The 19,522-nt window shown below is 38.4% G+C and overlaps 2 protein-coding genes across 3 annotated transcripts in view; both read right to left on the bottom strand.

Moving 5' to 3' along the window:
- The window catches only part of bckdhb (branched chain keto acid dehydrogenase E1 subunit beta), a 60,497-nt gene extending 51,133 nt beyond the window's left edge, over positions 1-9,364 (bottom strand). The window contains exons 1-4 of one of the 2 annotated variants that reach the window (XM_067510442.1): positions 9,129-9,364; positions 7,596-7,673; positions 6,667-6,735; positions 2,766-2,899 (exon numbers count right to left, since the gene is read on the bottom strand). In XM_067510442.1, the coding sequence (XP_067366543.1) occupies positions 2,766-2,899; positions 6,667-6,735; positions 7,596-7,673; positions 9,129-9,324 (477 nt within the window). In that variant the 5' untranslated portion in view covers positions 9,325-9,364. The remainder of the gene's footprint in view (positions 1-2,765; positions 2,900-6,666; positions 6,736-7,595; positions 7,674-9,128) is intronic. The other variant, XM_067510441.1, reaches the window with a different exon arrangement.
- Positions 9,365-10,939: 1,575 nt separating this feature from the next.
- Positions 10,940-19,476, bottom strand: ttk (ttk protein kinase). Its single transcript, XM_067511570.1, has 25 exons — positions 19,382-19,476; positions 18,817-18,904; positions 18,486-18,708; positions 18,274-18,380; positions 18,036-18,176; positions 17,716-17,830; positions 17,537-17,618; positions 17,127-17,221; positions 16,231-16,315; positions 16,004-16,097; positions 15,626-15,848; positions 15,176-15,282; positions 14,759-14,902; positions 14,487-14,653; positions 13,916-14,061; positions 13,675-13,801; positions 13,242-13,334; positions 12,995-13,152; positions 12,615-12,766; positions 12,395-12,519; positions 12,212-12,286; positions 11,943-12,119; positions 11,671-11,767; positions 11,485-11,570; positions 10,940-11,399 (listed from the first exon to the last, which is right to left on the bottom strand). The coding sequence occupies exons 1-25, from the start codon at positions 19,382-19,384 to the stop codon at positions 11,331-11,333; spliced, it is 2,979 nt and encodes a 992-aa protein (XP_067367671.1). The 5' UTR covers positions 19,385-19,476; the 3' UTR covers positions 10,940-11,330.
- Between the last annotated feature and the right edge of the window lie 46 nt (positions 19,477-19,522).

Below are 19,522 nucleotides of genomic sequence, written 5' to 3'. Positions count from 1 at the left end.
TCCACTGGACTGTGTGGAGGAGGTAGGTAAAGGAGGATGTTAGCCAAGCTTACATCCATTATGGAAAATACCTCTCACCCATTGCATCTGACAGCGGAGGCTGTGTGCAGCTACTTCAGCGACAGACTGATACACCCTCAGTGAAGGATCTTTCATTCCCACTGCTGTAAGTCTGTACAACTGAACAGTTCAGCTGAATATGTCTGGTCATCCTTGATTACTGTAAATTCTCTTTTTGGTTTGCGTTTTTGTTTTAGTTATAAATGCTATTGCATTTAGAAACAGTTAGGCAACTTAGGCACTAAATGTGTACTGTAAAAGTTTTCCCTAATATGACAAATGTAATACTATACACATTTAGTTAGTGCTTAGTACAGATAAAGTCATTATAGTGGGTCAGTTTAACATTCATGTAGATGCTGACAGTAACACTTCTCTAGACCTTGTCCTTACATAAGGCATTGAAACTGATAATTTAATTGTATTTACTCACAATAATTTTTTGTCCGACAATTTTCTAATAACATTTGAATTTATAATAATAGACTATAGAGCAGTTAGGAATAAATTCCACTACAGCAGATGTTTATCTGAAAATGCTGTGAACACATTTAAAGAAATAATTTCTTCATCATTTTCACCACCATGTGTCAAAACTATGGTGAGTAGCCATCTTACTCCTGTACGAGTTGATTATGTAGTCGATGATTCTGCAGCCTGACTGCGTATGATACTAGATACAGTTGCCCCTCTGAAAAAGAAAACAGTGAATCAGAGGAGCCGTGCTCCATGGTACAATTCACTAATGCGCAGCTTAAAGCAGCAGAAAGTTAGAAAGGAAGTGGCGTTCCACTAATTTAGACGAATCCCGTTTAGCCTGGAAAAACAGTTTAATAATGTATAAAAAAAGCTCTCCACGATGCCAGAACAGCATAATATTCAGCACTAATAGAGGAAAACAAGAACAACCCCCGGTTTCTTTTCACCACTGTAGCCAGGCTGAGTAAGGGCCATAGTTCTGTTGAGCCTAGTATTCCTTTGACTCTGAGCAGCAATGACTTCATGACTTTCTTTACTAATAAAATTGTAGTCATTAGGAAAAAAAATTCCTCCCCCCAAATATTACAGATGGATCTTTATGTACAACAGCTCTGGAATCATCAATAAGGCCCCAATCCCTTATAGACTGCTTTTTACACATACCAAAAGTAAAATGGGAGGCAGAGCCTTTAGCCGTCAAGCCCCTCTTCTTTGGAGCCAGCTTCAAATCTGGATTCGGGGGGGGGGGGGGGTAAAACTGCTCAGTCAACCTGAACTAGCTCCTACTTTAGATGCTATAGGTATAGAGTGTTGGGGGACTCCCGCAGGGCAAATTAGCTCCTCTCCGCTTTCTCTCTACATTTATTTGTAGAGCACCATTGCATTCTATTAATTTTGTGTCTTCTCCCCCTCTGTCCCTTTCTGCAAGTGTCCTCGGCTTTGGAGTGTGCAGTGTGCAGCTACTCGTCCTACCAACCTGTATAATGTTTTGTTGTTGCTTTTGTTGTTCTTTTCTTTCCTCTCTCCACTTTTCACTCACCCCAACCGGTCAAGGCAGATGGCCGCCCACCCTGAGCCTTATTCTGGTGGAGGTTTCTTCCGTTAAAAGGAGTTTTTCCTTCTCCACTGTTGCCTAGGGCTTGCTCAAGGGGGATTTGTTGGGTTACCTCTATATACATACTTGTATAGTCTGGACTTTATTATGTAAAGTGCCTTGAGATGACTTTGTTGTGATTTGTTTCTATATAAATACCGTAAAGTTGAATTGAATATAAAAAGTTTGCGTTCAGATGTTTGCTATTAAAATTGCCAACCATGCTTTGAGTAACATATTGTATTAAGAGCCCCTCCGAATAATTTGGAATTTGTTCCTTAAGAAATAGCGGAAAAACAGAAGGAGAAAGCAGTTTTGATTCCCGGAATGCTTGTATAGGGTCTGTGAATCCAGGTTTCCTACGTTATGAAGTGAAGAAGGAGGAATGTGATTTTTGTTGAAGGACTTACTTACTTTACCTTGGTATAACCTCTTCTCTCAACCGAACACTAATAAAGTGCCAGTGAATACAGTAAGTGATCCAATGTTAAGAGAGAGGTCCAGCCTAGACCACATCAAAATTAAAACAAGATGCCTACAAAAGGACCTTTGAATTAAAATTGTTATCTTTTGCATAGTAATACATACTATATAGAGCAAGGGCTTTTAAACTGCAGGAACTTAGTATGTCAGGTTCATGTTCTGCTTTGGTTTCCACTGCTCTCAGCTGGCTTTGGAGACAACTTCAGGAAGCTCCTTTTTAGCACCCCAGGAATTAGCGCTACATTTTGTGTTCCTGGAGGACAAATGAGGTGGCTGAGGGGCTGCCACCTGTGACTGATTAAAGGTAGGCAAAGTGTGAAAACACATGCATGGGTGTTGGAACAACCATAACAAAAAAAGGCAGAAGGTAATGCAAACCACAACTGACCGCCATTACCCTAAAGGTTCAGGTTATGGGTAGCTTGCAGGAAGTACAAGGTTAAAGTTTAGTTAGGCTCCTGTAGTGAAAAAAAAAAAAAAACCTTGAACATTTCTCTGCAAACATCCAATAGTTCTTCTCCTGTTATGATATGCAGTAAGGAATGCAGCCATTTATTTAGTTATAACTTACACCTGTGCTTTTCCTGCTTTAACAAGCTGAGATGTCTGTCTTGAAAAATGGCTTACTGTAAAAAGGAGGGGGCCTCACCTGGTCAAAGGCAGGAAAGATATAGTCAGCAAACTGGATCTCTGCGATGGCTGTGGCTCCTGCAACAGCTACACCAATACCAAAACCAACAATCCCCTGCTCACAAAGGGGAGTGTTAAAGACTCTGTCCTTACCTGGAGAGACAATAGTAAAGAGAATTATTAGGAAGTTGGAGTACTAGTAGAAATTAGGCAACTCTGCGACAGAACCAACAGTTTTATCAACTTGACATAGTAAAAAGAGGTTTTAAGGTTGAAGGCATGAAACCTACTAATAATTTATGAATCTATTGGGATCCCAATTGCAGCAGGAGGCTTTTTCTTAAAAGGGAAAAGCACTTAAATTATAAGACTGCAAACAATCATCTTACTAAAAATGCTATGCATTGCTAAAATAAATGAAGTGACAAGCTGAAAACTCCTCCGCTGCAACTGAGACTAACCATGCCTGTGATGCACTCACAACCCCCATGGATTAAAAAACAGTAGTAATTTCTTTCCACTCTCCACCCTATAATCTGACAGGGCCGCAAGAGTTAGTCTCCAAATTTGGACTGAGAGTGTTATTTTTGCTCTCATCTTTGTATATTTGCCAATACTTTTTCTGTTTTGCTGGGAAGCGTGCTTCACAGCATTGAAACTCTGCCCTTATGTGCCCTGCTCTGTGCACAAAGAGTTCAATGCGCAACCACACTACCACAAACCCTTGGAGGAATAAACAATTAAGAGATCAAAATTTATTGCCGTGCCACTCAGACTGTAGCCACCCTCAAATATGCCGCGTGAGTGACAATAATAACGTGTATGTGCACTTCTGTGTGTCATCAAAGCAATGAAAAGTAAAACAACTGGTGACAGAAACAGTACAACCAGTGAGTGTTCATATAGCACATTGTGTACATACCCACTGCGCTGTCGTGCTGATGTTTGTGTCATGGTCTTTCACATGAATCTAGGATGCATTTTTAAAATAGACAGTGTTTGCTTAACTTTTATAGTCTGTGCTGTCTGACACCAATAGTACTTTCTGTGAAAAGAAAATAAAGGCTAAAATCAACAGTGAGAGGGACAGCTAGTCAAAGCACAGAGTCAAAGGGTACTGTTGTTTTCGGGGAAACAGCACTCAGAAGTAGCCAGTATCCAGCGGTGGGAGAGCTGGATAACCGAGGTGAATGCACCCGCCACGTAAAAAGCTATTCATACAGTGTGCGCCCTGCATTAACCTCTGTTCTATACAATGGCTGCGGGTGGCAGAGGTGTGTACCATCCCTTTCAGTAGTGAGAGGGACAAAAACAGCTTCGCGGCCATCACTGTACACAAGGATGAGATGGAAAATAATGATCCCTCTCCAAAAGGTCAACACTTCTGACGTCAATGAAAACAAAAGGCAAAGCCACCTACTGTAGAATGAATTTAAGACAGCACACTATTTAAAAAAATAATACATACAGCAATTTGTCATCTAATTATTTTATACCAGAATAAGCAAAAAATATATTTAACTACTGTCAATAATCGGTTTCCATATTATGTTTAGTGAACTGTTTAGTGTGACCTTAATTTAGCTAAATAAACAGGGGGACTTGGAAATTGGCTGTTACCAGATTTTCTGAAATACAGGAGTTTGATTTTTTTTTTTTTAAAAAGGTAAATTGTCCAATAAATGTAGGAAAAATGAGTTAAAACCACTCACTGTTATTAGCACCACATGCCCACAACCTACTGCTTCATGCTGTTGCCATGTCATTAGTAAATTCTTTCCCCACAACAAGAAAGAGTAAATTTTCACTGAATAACAGATGCACAAATTAACAGTTAAATAGACAGCAGATGCATTCCCCTAATGGATTCAAACGTTAAGGCTAGTTGCAGCAACAAAACACATTTTGTCATTTCTGAAAGGGAAGAGCACAAGCTTTAATATTCCTAAGAATAATGGCTGGATTCCATTTAGCTGCTTCAGTTTTAAGGTCCTGATTTGGAGCGCGCTGACTGTGTCACATACCAGTTTAGTACACATCTGACCACAGAGCTTTTCTAATGTGAGAATGTCCCCAATGCAAAAAGGGGAGAGTGGTTGAAAATCTGAATACAAGTAAACACCTTGGAGAAGCATGTATATGGAGAGGTATGAACAGTGATAAACAAGGTCGAAATGTGAGCTGTGAAGGACATAACAACAACATGCATGATGTGATTCAGGCCAGGTTTATAAAGCTTTAAAACACAAAGCAAAAAACATATTGCAGTTTAATGCAAACTCATACAATAGCACTGAAATACAGTCTTGACCACTGACCAAACCGATGCTACGTTAAAGCTGGAGTTAGTAGGATTTGTCACTTTGTGCATTTTGTCGCCCTACCATTGCTGAATGTTATTCACTTTTACACAACTATCATAAATAACAGAAGCAGTTTGAGTCCTCCTCATCGACAGTGGTACATGTGCATTTGTTTACAAGCTGAAGCTGTAACTGAACCAGTAAAGAAAGTGTCAGAATTTAAAGAATGACACTGACTGACATGTTACATTAATATATCAGGGTTCTAATGACACTGCATAGTATTTCTTTCTTTTGTTACAGTTACATTGAAGAATAACATTGACAGATGTGAACAGGACCATTATGATATAGTTTCAGATTTCTCTAACAAGCTTGTCCAATGCAAAGTCCGCACTTTGCATTGGACCCACAAGGGTTGGTTACCCACAAGCAAAACTCTTTGGCATCATAATGTTGTATACTGAAGTGAATATGCATATTTTCTTTTTGAACAGCTAGCGACTGAAATAAATTTACTAAACTTGGACAAAAACGGAAACTTGAATAGCAAGCTGATTAGCAGTTAACGTTATACAGCAAACAATGCAAGAGCACACATTACCCCTTCCAATGTTCTGCCAGTGTGTCATGCATAACGTTTGCTACAAACCTCCTTCGAATATGCGAATGATCCAAAAACAAAACTTCACTAACAGCAAGTTCAACAGCAAGAATGCTAGCTCGTGTCTTTAATGTGTCCCCTTATATATATTTAACTTCTTAACAATATGAAAAAGTCAGGCCAATGCTTACTCTTGTCTGTTTTTTTTTCCACTCTCTTTTGCTCATCATCACTTCAATGCCTGCTTGCTGCATCTGGCATTGAGAGTCTTTCTAAGAAAGCCCACGGATTTATTATGAGAACAACAAGCTACACAGTACAATTACTGTGTTACACACTTCTTGCAAGAGGTCTTTGGGATAAGACTCCAAAGTTAAATAGTTGAGTAGGTGGTGATCCAGCCCTGCTGTTACAATAGCGGAGGAGCAATTCACCTAATCACAAGTCAGTGTACCATCAAAATGATCAAGTGTTATTCATATAAAAAAGGTACACCTAGGGCTTAAAACTATAATAACACCACTACATCATAAACATCTGTTTAAAGATGACCTTGATGTTGGGTTGCCAACTAATAGCCTAATGATTGCGCTGCTGCATTAAAGTGTCACAGTAAGACACATCTGGTAGCTTGCACGAACAGTCCCAACACCAAGAATGGAGACACCTACTGTAACTGTGACTATAACAGACTGTAGTTCGAGCACTTTACAACAATGATCAAACTGCAGCTGCAGGACTAGGATGTAAGAAGATAATTAACTTACAGCAACGTGCAATGTAATATATTTCATTGTGTCAAATATGTAAGGCTTTCCTGCTACAAGAAACTAAACACGCAATAATAGATGCTGCCGGTCCTCCAGGTGAACAGTGAGCAGTGACATGACTTTGCAAGTGAGCTCTGAAGTGAGATTGTTCTCATTCCTCTGCTGCTACCTAGTGGGAAAAGTCATTCAAAGCAGACTGGAGAACAGCAGCAAAAAAATAAATAAATAAAAAATGGTTCTTACCATATTTGTCTCTCAGGCCAACTGTGCATCGAAATACTCCACCAAAGGCAACATCTTCCCCGAAGATGACTGCAGATAAACAAGTCAATATGGTCAGCGATGAAAGTGCATCCTCCTCACATCACACGACAGAATTGGGAAAAAATACACTAAATATTTAAACTGAAAGTCACATCATGACATCGGGAAAACAAAACAAATAGACTATTTTGTTTTTTAATTAAGAAACTGCACCACCAGTCCAGTCTTATACAGTATATACCTCTCTGCCTGTAGAAAGCAGTAGTGAAATTGCTTTACTGTTGAATCTGTAAACACACCAGGATAACAGGTAATAACAGGTCATTTTCTAAATGAATCTTATTTTCAACAATCCCAAAACTAAAACCAGCAATAAATCTCCTATATTCAGTCTGCAACCAGGGCTTGTTTGTTTATCTGTCTAGTGTCATCTCTGTTGTTTTCCAGAACTGATGAACAACACATCAGATGCACCACGAGTACCAAAGCACTTGCTCAAGCAGTTCTAAAAATTATTACCCCAAAATCACAATAACATGCAACAGTGGTTAGACCGCAACTGCGCATGCAAAGCAGTGACCTCTATAAAACATTATGGCGATGTGGGGTAACAATATTTAACAAATCTTTGACCAAATCTTTCAGAATGAAGGAAATGGCACTAAGTTGCGTGGGATGTCTGTCTGATATGTTTTTATTTTTGGTTTTTAGATATCAACAGAGGTCTACAGCAGAGCAAACAAGCTAACCCTGGCTGGAAACAATTCCTGTATTATGGCAGCAGCACTGACTTACCTTGATAGAGTCATGACAGTATCTAATGTGCTTTTTCAAAAACTGCACTAAGGTTATCAAGAATAAATATTTTAGACTTCCATAAAATTCCCCTTCTGGTTTGACCATCGTACCTGCTGTAGGATCGTTGGCAAGAGTGTTGTCCAAGGCACTTGTTACTGACTGGAACAAGTTCATCTTCTGGGTGGGACCTATAAGATTTTATTAAAAAAACAAAATTATCATTATCACGCACACTTCGTTTGGACTGTACACAGAAGTACATATAAAAACTATACCTAACCAAAGCTAATCAAATTTGAAACGGACCGCAATTGTAATAAATGAAACATTTTCTTTAAAAAATAGTCTTTCTGAGCTATAAAAAAGGCAGTATAATTTGAGAGTACCAGCACCTTGGTCTGAATGTACTGCAAGATAAACAATGAACACGTTCCTTGTTTGAGAATGTCTCACACTACGAAGAAAAGAAAAAGCTCTATAGTTCTCTGGTGAGACTGTGTCCCAGTGCTATCATCATATATGTACAGTAACCCCCATGCAGTGGTTTCATTTCCACAAAAAATCCAAACTATGCTGATTTTTTTTCACTTGCTTCCTATGGTTCTAGTTTTGGAAGTAGTACATGTAGTTTATGTGAATGGTATCAGACTTCTCTATGCCTTGAGATTATTAGTAATGCCTGCAATAATGCATTAAAATGAGCTTTGACAAAAGCTATATATTAAGTAAATATTGTTACATTACACACAAATAGGCATGATAGTTGATTAAGCTAGCTAACATGCGTGGCTTTCTCCTGATAAGAATGTATTTTGCTCATCACTACTCCACTGTTATGTTTCAGCTTTTACACTGCCCAATGATGATGTATGTACAAAGACCGAATGTGCACTGATCAGCCACAATATCAGGTATACTTGTACAATCCAATGCAATCCAATACAGCAGCTCTAAGAATTCCATAAATTCTACTTTTACAAGGTTATACTTTCTCACTTTTTGAATGGAAACTGTCATAAAAGTGAGGGAATCACTGATTCATTAGAATTCATGGCAAACCTGCTTTCTTTGTTTGCATTAGATAGTACAGATGAACCAAACGACGCAGGTAATAGATGTATACATCCTAGTATGGTTATAAGGATGAATACACCCATCAGACCCAATAATCAAACCTGACACAAAAGTGTGAACATTTAACGCCTCAGGTGCACATATGGTACACCTTTCGTAGAGATGGAGACATTTTGTGTCTGACAGGTAAACAATTGAAATAAACAATTATTTATACTGTATATTTACGTTACCAAATTACGGATATTTCAGTGAAATAATAAACAAACAAGCGATTGTAATTATGTAGATGTGATTACTTATGACCTACAGATGTCCGGTGGGGTTATTTATTTTCAGAGTGTTAACCCTGTTCTGTCTGCATGATGAAAAGAGTGACGTCGACCTTGGTGTAACAATTGAACAGCTTTTGTGTCACTTAACTAGGAGGTATTGATAATGCTGCTAAGTAGTTTATGTATTCAACAGTTAACGTTAAGCTATCGAAAGGTCCAATGCTAACCAACTTCGTGTGTTTCTCCGGTTAACGTAGCGTTAGCTAACGTTAGCCGGCTGCTCAAAGCACTCACCATATTGTGCCGGGACAGGGTCAGGCTGATAGATAAAGTGTGCTGCATTTCGTCGTTGTGTTTTTGACCGGAAGCTACAGCTCGGTGATAGTTTCAGCAGACTGGCTGCAAAAGAGCTGTGAGCCCCGGTGACAACACCGGTGATGGAAAGTTTCGAGTTTGCACCACGGCTGAAAAACCGTGCGACAGCCGCCATGTCTGTTGTTGTGCCTGGATATTAAAGCCAAAATGAATAAACGTGCAAAGATCGTCTAGTAGACAGAAGACATCACATTTCAATGAAATTAAACTACATTACATCCCAGTAGAAACCTGACATATATGATATGTCGCTTTCTGTCAGTTACTTAAATCGCGATTCTACTGGTTAGTTACATTTCAGTGCCTTTCAAGACAAAATAGTTTACAGAATGAATTAACTGGATCGTCCGCTTACTGTGGGACCGAGGAATAGTGGTTGAGTGAGAGTTCTTGTTTTCTCTTCTGGCAAGGCTTTAAAAGGTTGTGATTGGTCAAAACGGAGGGCGGCGTGCTTGGTTGGGATTTTCGCTTTAGCCTGCGCGCACACTACGGATGCGTAATGAACGTGCACTTAGGGCAGGCAGCAGACTTAGTGCCGTTTGTGTTTGCGGCTTTATTCTTCCCGCAGTAAAACAACATGGTCCAGACTCTATATACTGGTTATGACAGCACTTTACCTGAGTCACATTTCTGGTTTGACTTTGAGTCACATTACAGGTTTTAAGGTTACAAGACTGTAGCTTTGGTCACCTCATATCATAAAACAATCTCCTGTTTTGCTTGTTAAAAAATCTAATTAATATACCGTATAGCATTTTCCAGCCTCGTTTTTCTTATTGTAAAAAGAAACTTTAAACCCCATTTTTTCCCCCAACCTATTTATTTCTGCATTTAGGTTTTAATGGGATTTATAAAATTGTTATTTTATAGGCTTTTGTGTTGTGTTGTTTTACTGTAGGTCTTATTTTCCATCCGAGAAAAACACCATGATCAGAATCACGCCTAAAGATTGAAGGATTAAGTTTATGTTTTCACACAAGTTCTTGCACATTACCAGTTTTTTCCCGTTTACATTCCACTATGCTTTTGTAACAAATATGCACCACAATGGTGCTGTTCTCCCAGATGTATTTTTTTACCTAAAGGAAATGCTATCATTTAGGTGAAAATAAAAAAAGTACTACTTTGATATCATCAATGCACATTTTTATAAGCTGCATTATGATTTTGTTTTGTTTTTGAATTTACAACTATCATTGTTAAATACAGATTTAAAAGATACAATTAAAATTGAGTTTAATCTCCCGTATTATGTGGAATTATATATTTCCTTCCATCTCTCCCTCTCAAAATCAATCTTGTCATCTAACCTTTAACATCAGCGGAGACAAATAAACTGACAACTCCTAAGAATACAGTCTGTTTATTTGACTATGCTGTATACTTACATTTACTATCAGAGTGCATATGTAAAAATGAAGCTAAGTAATAATCTTGTTTCAAGGAAACAACAAATAGATCTGTCCGTTTCTATATCTTATGAAAGAAAATATTGGTAATCTACAGAAGTGGTTAGGCTGGGTTAAAGGCCAGGTTCACAATTAGAGCCAGTCTTTAAACAATAGTAAGGTGCCAATATAATCACTACACAGGTTTTGCTTGCTCTGATAACTCTTCTATTAAACAAAGATCTATAAAGCATTTCTCCAAAAGATATTAAGGGATTGGGGACAAAATCAAGTCCTCACTCAGTGCAGAAATCTTTAAAAATAGAGAGAGTAGATATCTTGTAAAAAAAAAAAAAAAAAAAAAAAAAAACTTTTAGTGTCAATTCTTTCCACTTCAATAAAGCAGGAAAGCATAGTCCAAGGAATCACAAGGAAAGAATCCCATACTAAAAAGACTGATCTGAATGGTTCTATATGCTGGAGCCTCATACTAGTTTTAGATGCATATTTGGTTACATTTTTGGAGAGAATGAGGGCTGTGATTTTGTCCCTCATCACACTGACACAAACAGCTTTAGGAAGTTGGTAAAAGAAACAATGGTTACATAAAGAAAAGGCCAGTTTTGTTTTTTGAGAATTTGGCTGTCGTTTCAAGACGGACTTGAAACATTTTCTTTAACTAACAAACGAACATACATTACAAAAACAAAATAACCATATCACATTTTACAGCTCAGGATGATGACTTTGCACACTCTGCAACATCCAACTTCCTGCCACTGCTGCACATTTTGGCCAGATTCTGTAAAGAAACAAAGCAGAATTTTAAATTAAGAAACTCAAGAATGGGGAAAAAAAGATAAAAATTTTTATCAACTGTGTCTTACATTTGCAGCTCGGACAATGCTGTTTGGAGACTGGAGTGCTGCAAGGTCTATTAGGATCCTCTTGAGATCACTGTTACATTGACGCTCTGAAACCAGTGAGTTGAGGACCAGTCAGCGTCACAAAGTGAACAGCAAAGTTGGCTTTCAAGTGCACACACATGTACTGGTGTGTGTATGTTTGTGTACCTGGGTTAGGTGAGGCTTGTGGCTTCAGCTGAAGGTATGGATGTTCCAGCAGGTCTGCAATAGAAATTCGTTCTCTGGGGCTTCGTACCAAGCACCTCTGGAACAACCAAGCATAAATGAATTTGACAACACTTTGGTAGAGTCAAAACTGGAAGTGATATTTAAAATAGTTACGGTTTTCTACCTAAACAAACTGCATGTTTAAGATTTATCAAATTTACCCCAATCTTATGTTTTGACATAAAACTAATAGTGCATTTGCAGTCTCTCACCTTCAACACATCCAGCAAATCCTTTTCTGAGATGTCAGGAAAATCAATCATATGGGATGGGTTAACGATGGCGTGCAGCTTGGTAATCTGATTGGTGATGCTTTGGAATGGAGTCTTCCCATAAGTCATGCAGTACAGAATGCACCCAAGGGACCACACATCACCTTTGGGGCTAATCTGTGGAAGGATTGGTAAAATGTTTTTACCTCTCACTTGCATTCACAGGTTACTGCAGGGACTGCTGAATCAGTGAGAGTGACTGAACATACCTTTGAGCGTGCTTTTCCTGGCTGAGATGAAGTGTCTTTGATGGCTTCAGGGGGCATATAGTTCAGGGTTCCTACCTGTGTTTGGCAAACAACCACACATTACACTCACAAACACAGCACAGTAATGCTACACGCAGGAGACTGTGCATTTGCTGTATGACATGTGAGTAACAAAAATCTTACTTGCGAATCCTTCATGATGCTTGTTACATCTGGCTGGATTCTGTTTGCGATGCCAAAGTCAATCAGCTTGAGTGAAGCATTCACAATGACAAAATTGGCAGGTTTTAAATCACTGTGGACAATTCCTACAAAGACAGAAAATATATAGTATATGGCATAAGTAATCAAGATCATTTCAATGCACAATTTACAGCAGTGAGAACTTAAATAGGAAGACAACCGTGTTTGTGGATGGTATGGACAGCCTCCAGCATGTTCTTCCAGTAGAACTTTCTCTCCAGTGGATTCACAGTTTTGCGATTTCTCAACCAAGTGTTCAGATCCAAGTTTCCACACTCCATCAGCATGTAGATGTAGCTGTTGGTTATTTCACTGCAAGACAATGTACATGAAGCAGCAGATTTTGGACAGAGATCATAATTACAAGCAAAGCTAAAGAACTGACCATACTTGGAAATGAATTGTTATGATGGTTCTTCTACTCATGTGTCTTCATGAGAAACATTCACATCTTCGACTACATATTTAAATAAATTCAATTTTTTCTGTTTTGTACAAAACTCTAATACACTGATATTATTAAGTAATCCATGTACTCACTAGTCATACAGCTTTATAATTTGATCACTGTACTGTTGCAAGTGGTTTAGATGCTCAATCTCATTTTTGTAACTTTCTATTGTCTGAGCATCAGCCTCCTCAAGGTCGACGTATTTCACAGCAAACAGCTGCTTTTTGTGATCAAGGACCTGGTAGACCTGGGGAAAAGAAAAGATACAACCACCGAATTGAAAAAAGAACAACAACAACAAAACAGCTAGAAATGTTCTTCCCCCACATGCAATACCTTGCTTGACCCACCACGTCCAATCATTCTGAGGATGAAGAACTGCTTGCCCTTAATGGTAATGGTTTCATTTGAAAGTGCAGAAAAGGAAGCCTAAAAGGTACAATATTCAAACAAACATACGTATTACAGTTTAGAATTATTACTTGTGTAGCAACATGTTTTGCTACATCAAGACAAAGTTCATTCTTTTGCGTTTCATCTATGAGGTATACACTAGAACAAGAAGAACTCAAATCCCTTTTGATCATGTGACTGAGTGGAGGCTGTGGATTTAGCTATAAAACAATACCTGTTGGGAATGGGAATTTACTTTATGTAGTGGTTAACAAAACAGTTTTTGACGTGTATTATTAATAGGTCTAATACACTGCTTGAGGCCAAAAAAAAAGAGGGTAGTAAACATACTAGACAAGGCAAGAACACACTGTACCTGTGGGGTCTGGAAAGTTGCTGCTTGGTTTAGAGGTGTGCATGGTTGTTGAACAGATTCAGCTCTGTGTGCTGCTACTGCAGAGTTAAACACCTCAGGACCTCTCTTTATAACAGGTGTTATAAAGCTGAAGGGGAAAAAGAAGAAGAATGTGTGATTTTCTTTGGGAGGTTATTTTAAAAAGTAAATTCAGATATGCTGTCATTATTCTATGCCGGCAGATATTGAGGAAAGATATTACCTGTTAGCACAGTGGTTTCTGTAGCTGTTTGGTGTCTCGCAGACAGTTGGTGCGTTCAGTTTAGATGGGGGCTGGAGGGCTGGAGTAGGAAGAGACTCCAGCACAGGAGGAACAAGTCTGGGGTCGGACGGGGTTGAATGTTTATCCTGGGAATAGATGGAATGATTTGCACAGTACTGGTCAAAGATTTTGAGACTAAAAATAGAATCAGGTTCATTTGAAAATAATCTGAAATTATCATTAAAAAAACAAAAACAAAAAAAACAAACAACCAATTTCACATCAGTATTAAGTGTATGATTCGAATCTGCAAACTTAAACTAAACTGCATGTCATGGTTGTCTCACTAGGTTGTTGAAAGTGTCAAAAAAGGGAATCAGTTGCCTTGTCCATACAGAAAACCTAGTGTGCAGCACACAGTCTTTCATAATAAATCTTATGGTAAAATTACCATTCAAAACTCTGCCAAATCAATGGTGACATCTTTTTAATCTATGTGATCTTGAACATTTTAGTGTTTGTTAAAATGCACTACACAGCCAGTAGTAGTAGATAAAGGATATTGTTATACCTGTGGAGAAACATGACGGTTCACAAGAGTTGGTATCTTCCACTCTGGTAAAGGATCCTTGCTTGCATGTTTAGGTAGTTCCACTGAGCGGTTCACAGGGACCCGAAGAGGAAGCTGAAGTTCCTGGTTTCCACCACAAGAACTTGCTGGAACAACTGTTTGCAATTCTAGAGGAAGAACAAAAGGGGAAAAAAAAAAAAAAAGAAAAATCACTTATGTTGCATATTATCTATTTTACCCTTACAGTTACAGTTCGGGGAATAAATCTCTACCCGTGAGGTTTTCCTCATCCTTGGTGGGCACTAGCAGTTTCTCCCCAGCTTTAAGGTTACATATGGCCACATCCAGGAGCTCAGCTGGCCTCGCTTTTGATGCCTGGGCTTTGTGCAGAATTGAAGAGGCTTTGATCACATTGCCTTAAAGAAAGAAAGAAGGGAAATAAGACACTTTTACAACGTCCTGCACAAAGGTTAACTAGTTAATTACTGACTTAACTGACTAAGCAATGTTTGAAGCACTACATAGCACCAGGACTAGTAACATGCCTCGAACATTAGAGTTATTATTGAATAGTAATACCGCATGTGTGTCAATAAATAATATCTATGCCAAATGTGTGCATCTTGTTAACAAGTTTTTTCTATACGTCAGATTTCTGGAAAACAAGAATAAATAATAACCCATAATACCTTGAGAGACCTCAAACTGGGCATGGGCTATGTGGACGAAAGCAAAGGCTTTGCAGTTGGATCTTGCAACTATGAAATGATCCTGTGCTTCTTCTGGGTCTTCAATCCTGCAGGAAAAAAATGTATCTGTAGTTAAGTAGCTCTGATATTCGTCATGGTATAGCAACAATACCCATCATTAATATGCAATTTTCCCATCGCCCATAGTTAATCATCAGGTTTAAAGGCCTAATAAAGAGATAGCAGTGTCAATGTTTATATCATCATACCAAAATTCTTAGTCACTCATGATATTTAAACATGTTGGGGGGTATTTACACGGTTTTGGTCAAATAAAACACTTGACAAAATTTTGAAAAAAAAAAAAAACATCACATCCTTCTACCTTCTGACATGTCACCAATGAACATTATAAAATTCCTATACCATAATATTTGCAGCCCCACTCACCCCTTGAGTTCTGCATATCTAACCAGCAATCTGGCATAGCTGGTGTTTTTGCTGTACTGTCTGATTGGCAGCCTGGAGAAGATTTTAGAATAACAGTCCTTGAGTTTGTTGAGAAAATGGATGTCCGTGTGAGGATTGCCTCTTTTCTCCAGGTTCATCAGATATGCCCAACATGACTCAGGGGAATTTGTTTTGACGACCTGGTCAAAACTGTAAGTTATGTCTGATAGAGAGAAACAACTTGTCATTAAATGTATATGTAAAAAAAAGTCACAAAACATCAAATGTACACTGCTCACAAATCACCAAGGGCTAAATTTATTACATTACAAACAGCAAAGGATTCAATAAGAAAAAGGGTCAAAGCCTCTACAGCACCTTCCATTCTGTCCCGTGTGTAAAGGAGTGTGGTGGTGGAGTCCACAGCTGCCTGCTCCTCCCAAGTACAATGTGTTGGACTGACTGCTGGTGGCTAAGAACACAGCAATAACAGAGAACAATATTACATCACTCTTTATCTCAGGATGAACATCTTTGTTGATTAGAGCATAGATAATGAAAACCAATGACTTATACCCGAAGTACTGTTGCATTTTTACACTCACATGAAAACTGCCTAAATTTCCATCTAGGCTTTTCTTTGAGGATGACAGTCCAAATTTGGGGTTCAGATTTGAACCAGAGGTTTGCCTAAGAAAATTAAACAATTTAAATATTAGCAACATGTTAAACGCTTAAAAAGTAAATGATTAGATTCCACAATGTATATGCAAGGTGAGCAAGATTCGAGATTCAAACGTTATTGATCGCATAGGGAAAGTGTGTGCCCTTATTACAGCATCTCTCCGCGAAAAGTAGAAAAGAAAGGAAAAAACTTCCAAACCAATAAACCAATTACAAACAACTGATCAAAAAGGAAGAAAACGCCAGCTAGAGGTGTAAAGAGAAATCAAATAAAAAAATACTATTTGTCCATTTTGACCATTTAGTCCCCTTCCCTTTTACAGAAGGGGGATGGGTTGAACAGTTTAATGGCCACTGAGTGAGAGGATCTCTTATGGTGTTCTGTGGAGCACTTGACTGATCAGTCTCTGGCTGAAAGGGCTCCTCTGTGTAGCAAGCACACAGCGGAGTGGGTGGGAGGGATTGTCCAGTTCATGCAGAGAGTCAAGCTTCTCCACAGGAACAGAACCAGCCTCCTTATTAGTTTGTCCAGTCTGTTACTGTCTACCACCTTCGTATTGTTCCCCTAGCAAACCACAGCATAGAAGATGGAGCTGGCTACCACAGACTCATAAAGGACCTTAGTCTCCTCAGAAAATACAACCTGCTCTGTGTTTTCCTATATATTGATTCTGCCTTAACCGACCAGTATAGTTTATTGTTCAGGTGGACACCCAGGTATTTGTACTGCGAAACGACTTCCACCCCGTCTCGTATCATACATAACCTTATTAAACATGTTAAAAAATAAATAAATAAATACTAAAGAAAAAGATACCTGGACAAACTGGTTGATGACTTCCTTTGAGAGTAGCCATCATCATCATCATCCTTTTCTGGAATAGAGAAAGGTACCACAGGAACTCTACCTGGCTATAAATAAAAATGTGAAATAACAAAAAATTCAAGCATTACTTGGTAATTTGTTAAATGCAGTTTCTGGCAAGAGTGCAAGTGATTCGTGATAGCATTACGGGACAATACATAAAACCGATTTAAACCTTCTGCACCCATGTCTGCTACAGTATCTGTGACTTTAATTTTGTCACCTCTGCACACATCTGCTTGGAACCAAAAATGTGCGTCTACACTTCTGTTTAGTTGTAGTAAGTATAGAAGCAGGTGAGCTTCTGTAGTGCATGTAGGGCTTAGAGGGAAAACAGGAAATGTGAATAAACCCTAACTTACCATGCCAACTGCTCTCTTGCACTGCGATCCAGTTCTCCAGCCAGGTAGCTGGTCATCTGATGATCCACTGAGGGGCTCAGTACTGAAGGCCAGAGATTAAATTAAGAGATCAAATTTCGTAAACCAAACAGAAGCTTTGGTAAAAAAATGAGGAATGTTTTTTTTTTTCTTTTTCTTACCCTGAACCAAAAATACTGGAGAGCTGCAAGTCACCTGTTCCATCTGATATTCTGCTCTGTTTTTGGAATTCTAAGCCTTTTTTCACAGAATCATGCACATTACTGTTCAGCAATACTGGTGGAATGAAAAAAATAGCACAATATTTTAACAAGCTTTTGAATCTAATATCAGATAAGAAAAGCATAAGAAACAAAAAGGTTATAGTGAATGAATGTGTTACATTATAATACTGCATTGCAACAATAAACTCTGATTTTCAGAACCGCTGTACTAAAGTTTGTCACAATTAAGTGTCATGAAAATAAATCTTAATACTTACGTGGTACATTTTCCTTATTCTCTGAGCAGAGCTGTGTTTTCCCAGCCTGCATGCTCTGCAAGACAGTCTCCAGCAGTTCCTTGGGTTGGGCACCCAGTTCAATAGCATTCTGCAATATGGCAATGCCTCTCTTTGTGTTGCCTGTTAAAATAAAACCGTACACTCTGTAACACCTCTAATACCCTCTAATTACAATGTATTTGTATGTACAAAAACAACAATGAAAACATTTGTTTACCTTGAGAATGCTCAAAATTTGCATGTGCAATGTGGACAAATGCAAAGTCCTGGCTATGAGATCTTGCCACATTGAAATTGGCTTCAGCCTCATTGACATCTTGAATGCTAATTAATAGAAGACAGAAAAATATATGTTTATGGTATTATTCCTGCTTTCATAAAGTCTTGCCTAGGGTAATTGAAAGTGAAAAGGAATCTTTGTTTACTCACGCTTTCAGCTCTGCAAATCTGACCAACATCCTGGCATAGCTCTCATTTTGACAGTGTTTTCCCAGTGGCAGACTAGAGAATACTTTGGTATAAAAATCTATGAGTCTAGCAAGGTGGTTACAATTTAAGTGAGGGTCCCCTTTCTTTTCCAGGTCCAATAAGTACGAGAGGCATGATTCTGGAGAGTTTGATCCGATGACCTGGTTAATATTGTCTGTGTCATCTGTAACAAGTGCAAGGAATCGTGTTGAAGCCATGCACCATGGACACATAATATGGAAATATTTGAATATAGATCTTAACGTTCTTAATAAACATGCTATACTGGTACCTTCGTTGAGAGACTTTTTAATTTTGTTGAGTTTTTGATAAAGCATGGCAAGCTGCTGCTTTCTGTCTGTATGCTCATCATCATCCATCTGAAATTAAAAACAATACAGAAAAGTGTGTCAAGACGAGGTGAGCACAGTAACGTTAATAGTAAAGTAGTTAACATTGTAACGTTAGCGTTAATAGGACGATGCGCAGCTTTTGAGATCAACTGATACATTTTGGCTTCATAAGGATTGATAAATTCCTTGGGTATACGTTAAATGGCAGAGAATGGATTGTTTGACACATTCTTGATAGATTACTGTGTCTTTCCAGAGGTCGTGCTTAAAACGACATGTTAGAAAAGATCTGTCTTTCATGTTTACAATTTGAATTAGTTAGCTTAGCTTCCAAACTAGCAAAAGCAAGCTAACATGAAGCTAGCAAAACTGTTAACGACAACTTGGTAAATGAAGTAACGTTAGTTCCATGATGCGACACAAACACTCAGATGAAGGTAATTACGTTTTGCGATTTTTTTCAACGATATCAAAAGAAAATACCGCTACTGAAAAGCATCTCACCATATTTACGCTTTTATTTATCCTGTTGTTCTAACGGGGAACGAAAAAGGCTCGACTTCAACAGCCAGTTTTCAAATATGCCACTTCCGTCCAAGTCAAGTGTTGATTGGTTAGTTTGTGATGACGACAGTATACGTTCAG

This window comes from Channa argus, chromosome 7 (assembly GCF_033026475.1).
Source record: "Channa argus isolate prfri chromosome 7, Channa argus male v1.0, whole genome shotgun sequence".
NCBI classification, from domain to species: Eukaryota; Metazoa; Chordata; class Actinopteri; order Anabantiformes; family Channidae; genus Channa; species Channa argus.
This window is presented reverse-complemented; position numbering and strand designations above follow the sequence as displayed.

Bases quoted from the DNA above. Each gene is read 5' to 3' on its own strand.
- ttk (XM_067511570.1), bottom strand. The intron at 16,098-16,230 runs GTGAGTGTAAAA...CTGTGTTCTTAG, and splicing joins GAAATTTAGGCAGTTTTCAT to CCACCAGCAGTCAGTCCAAC. The intron at 11,571-11,670 runs GTACACAAACAT...CACTGGTTTCAG, and splicing joins ACAAGCCTCACCTAACCCAG to AGCGTCAATGTAACAGTGAT.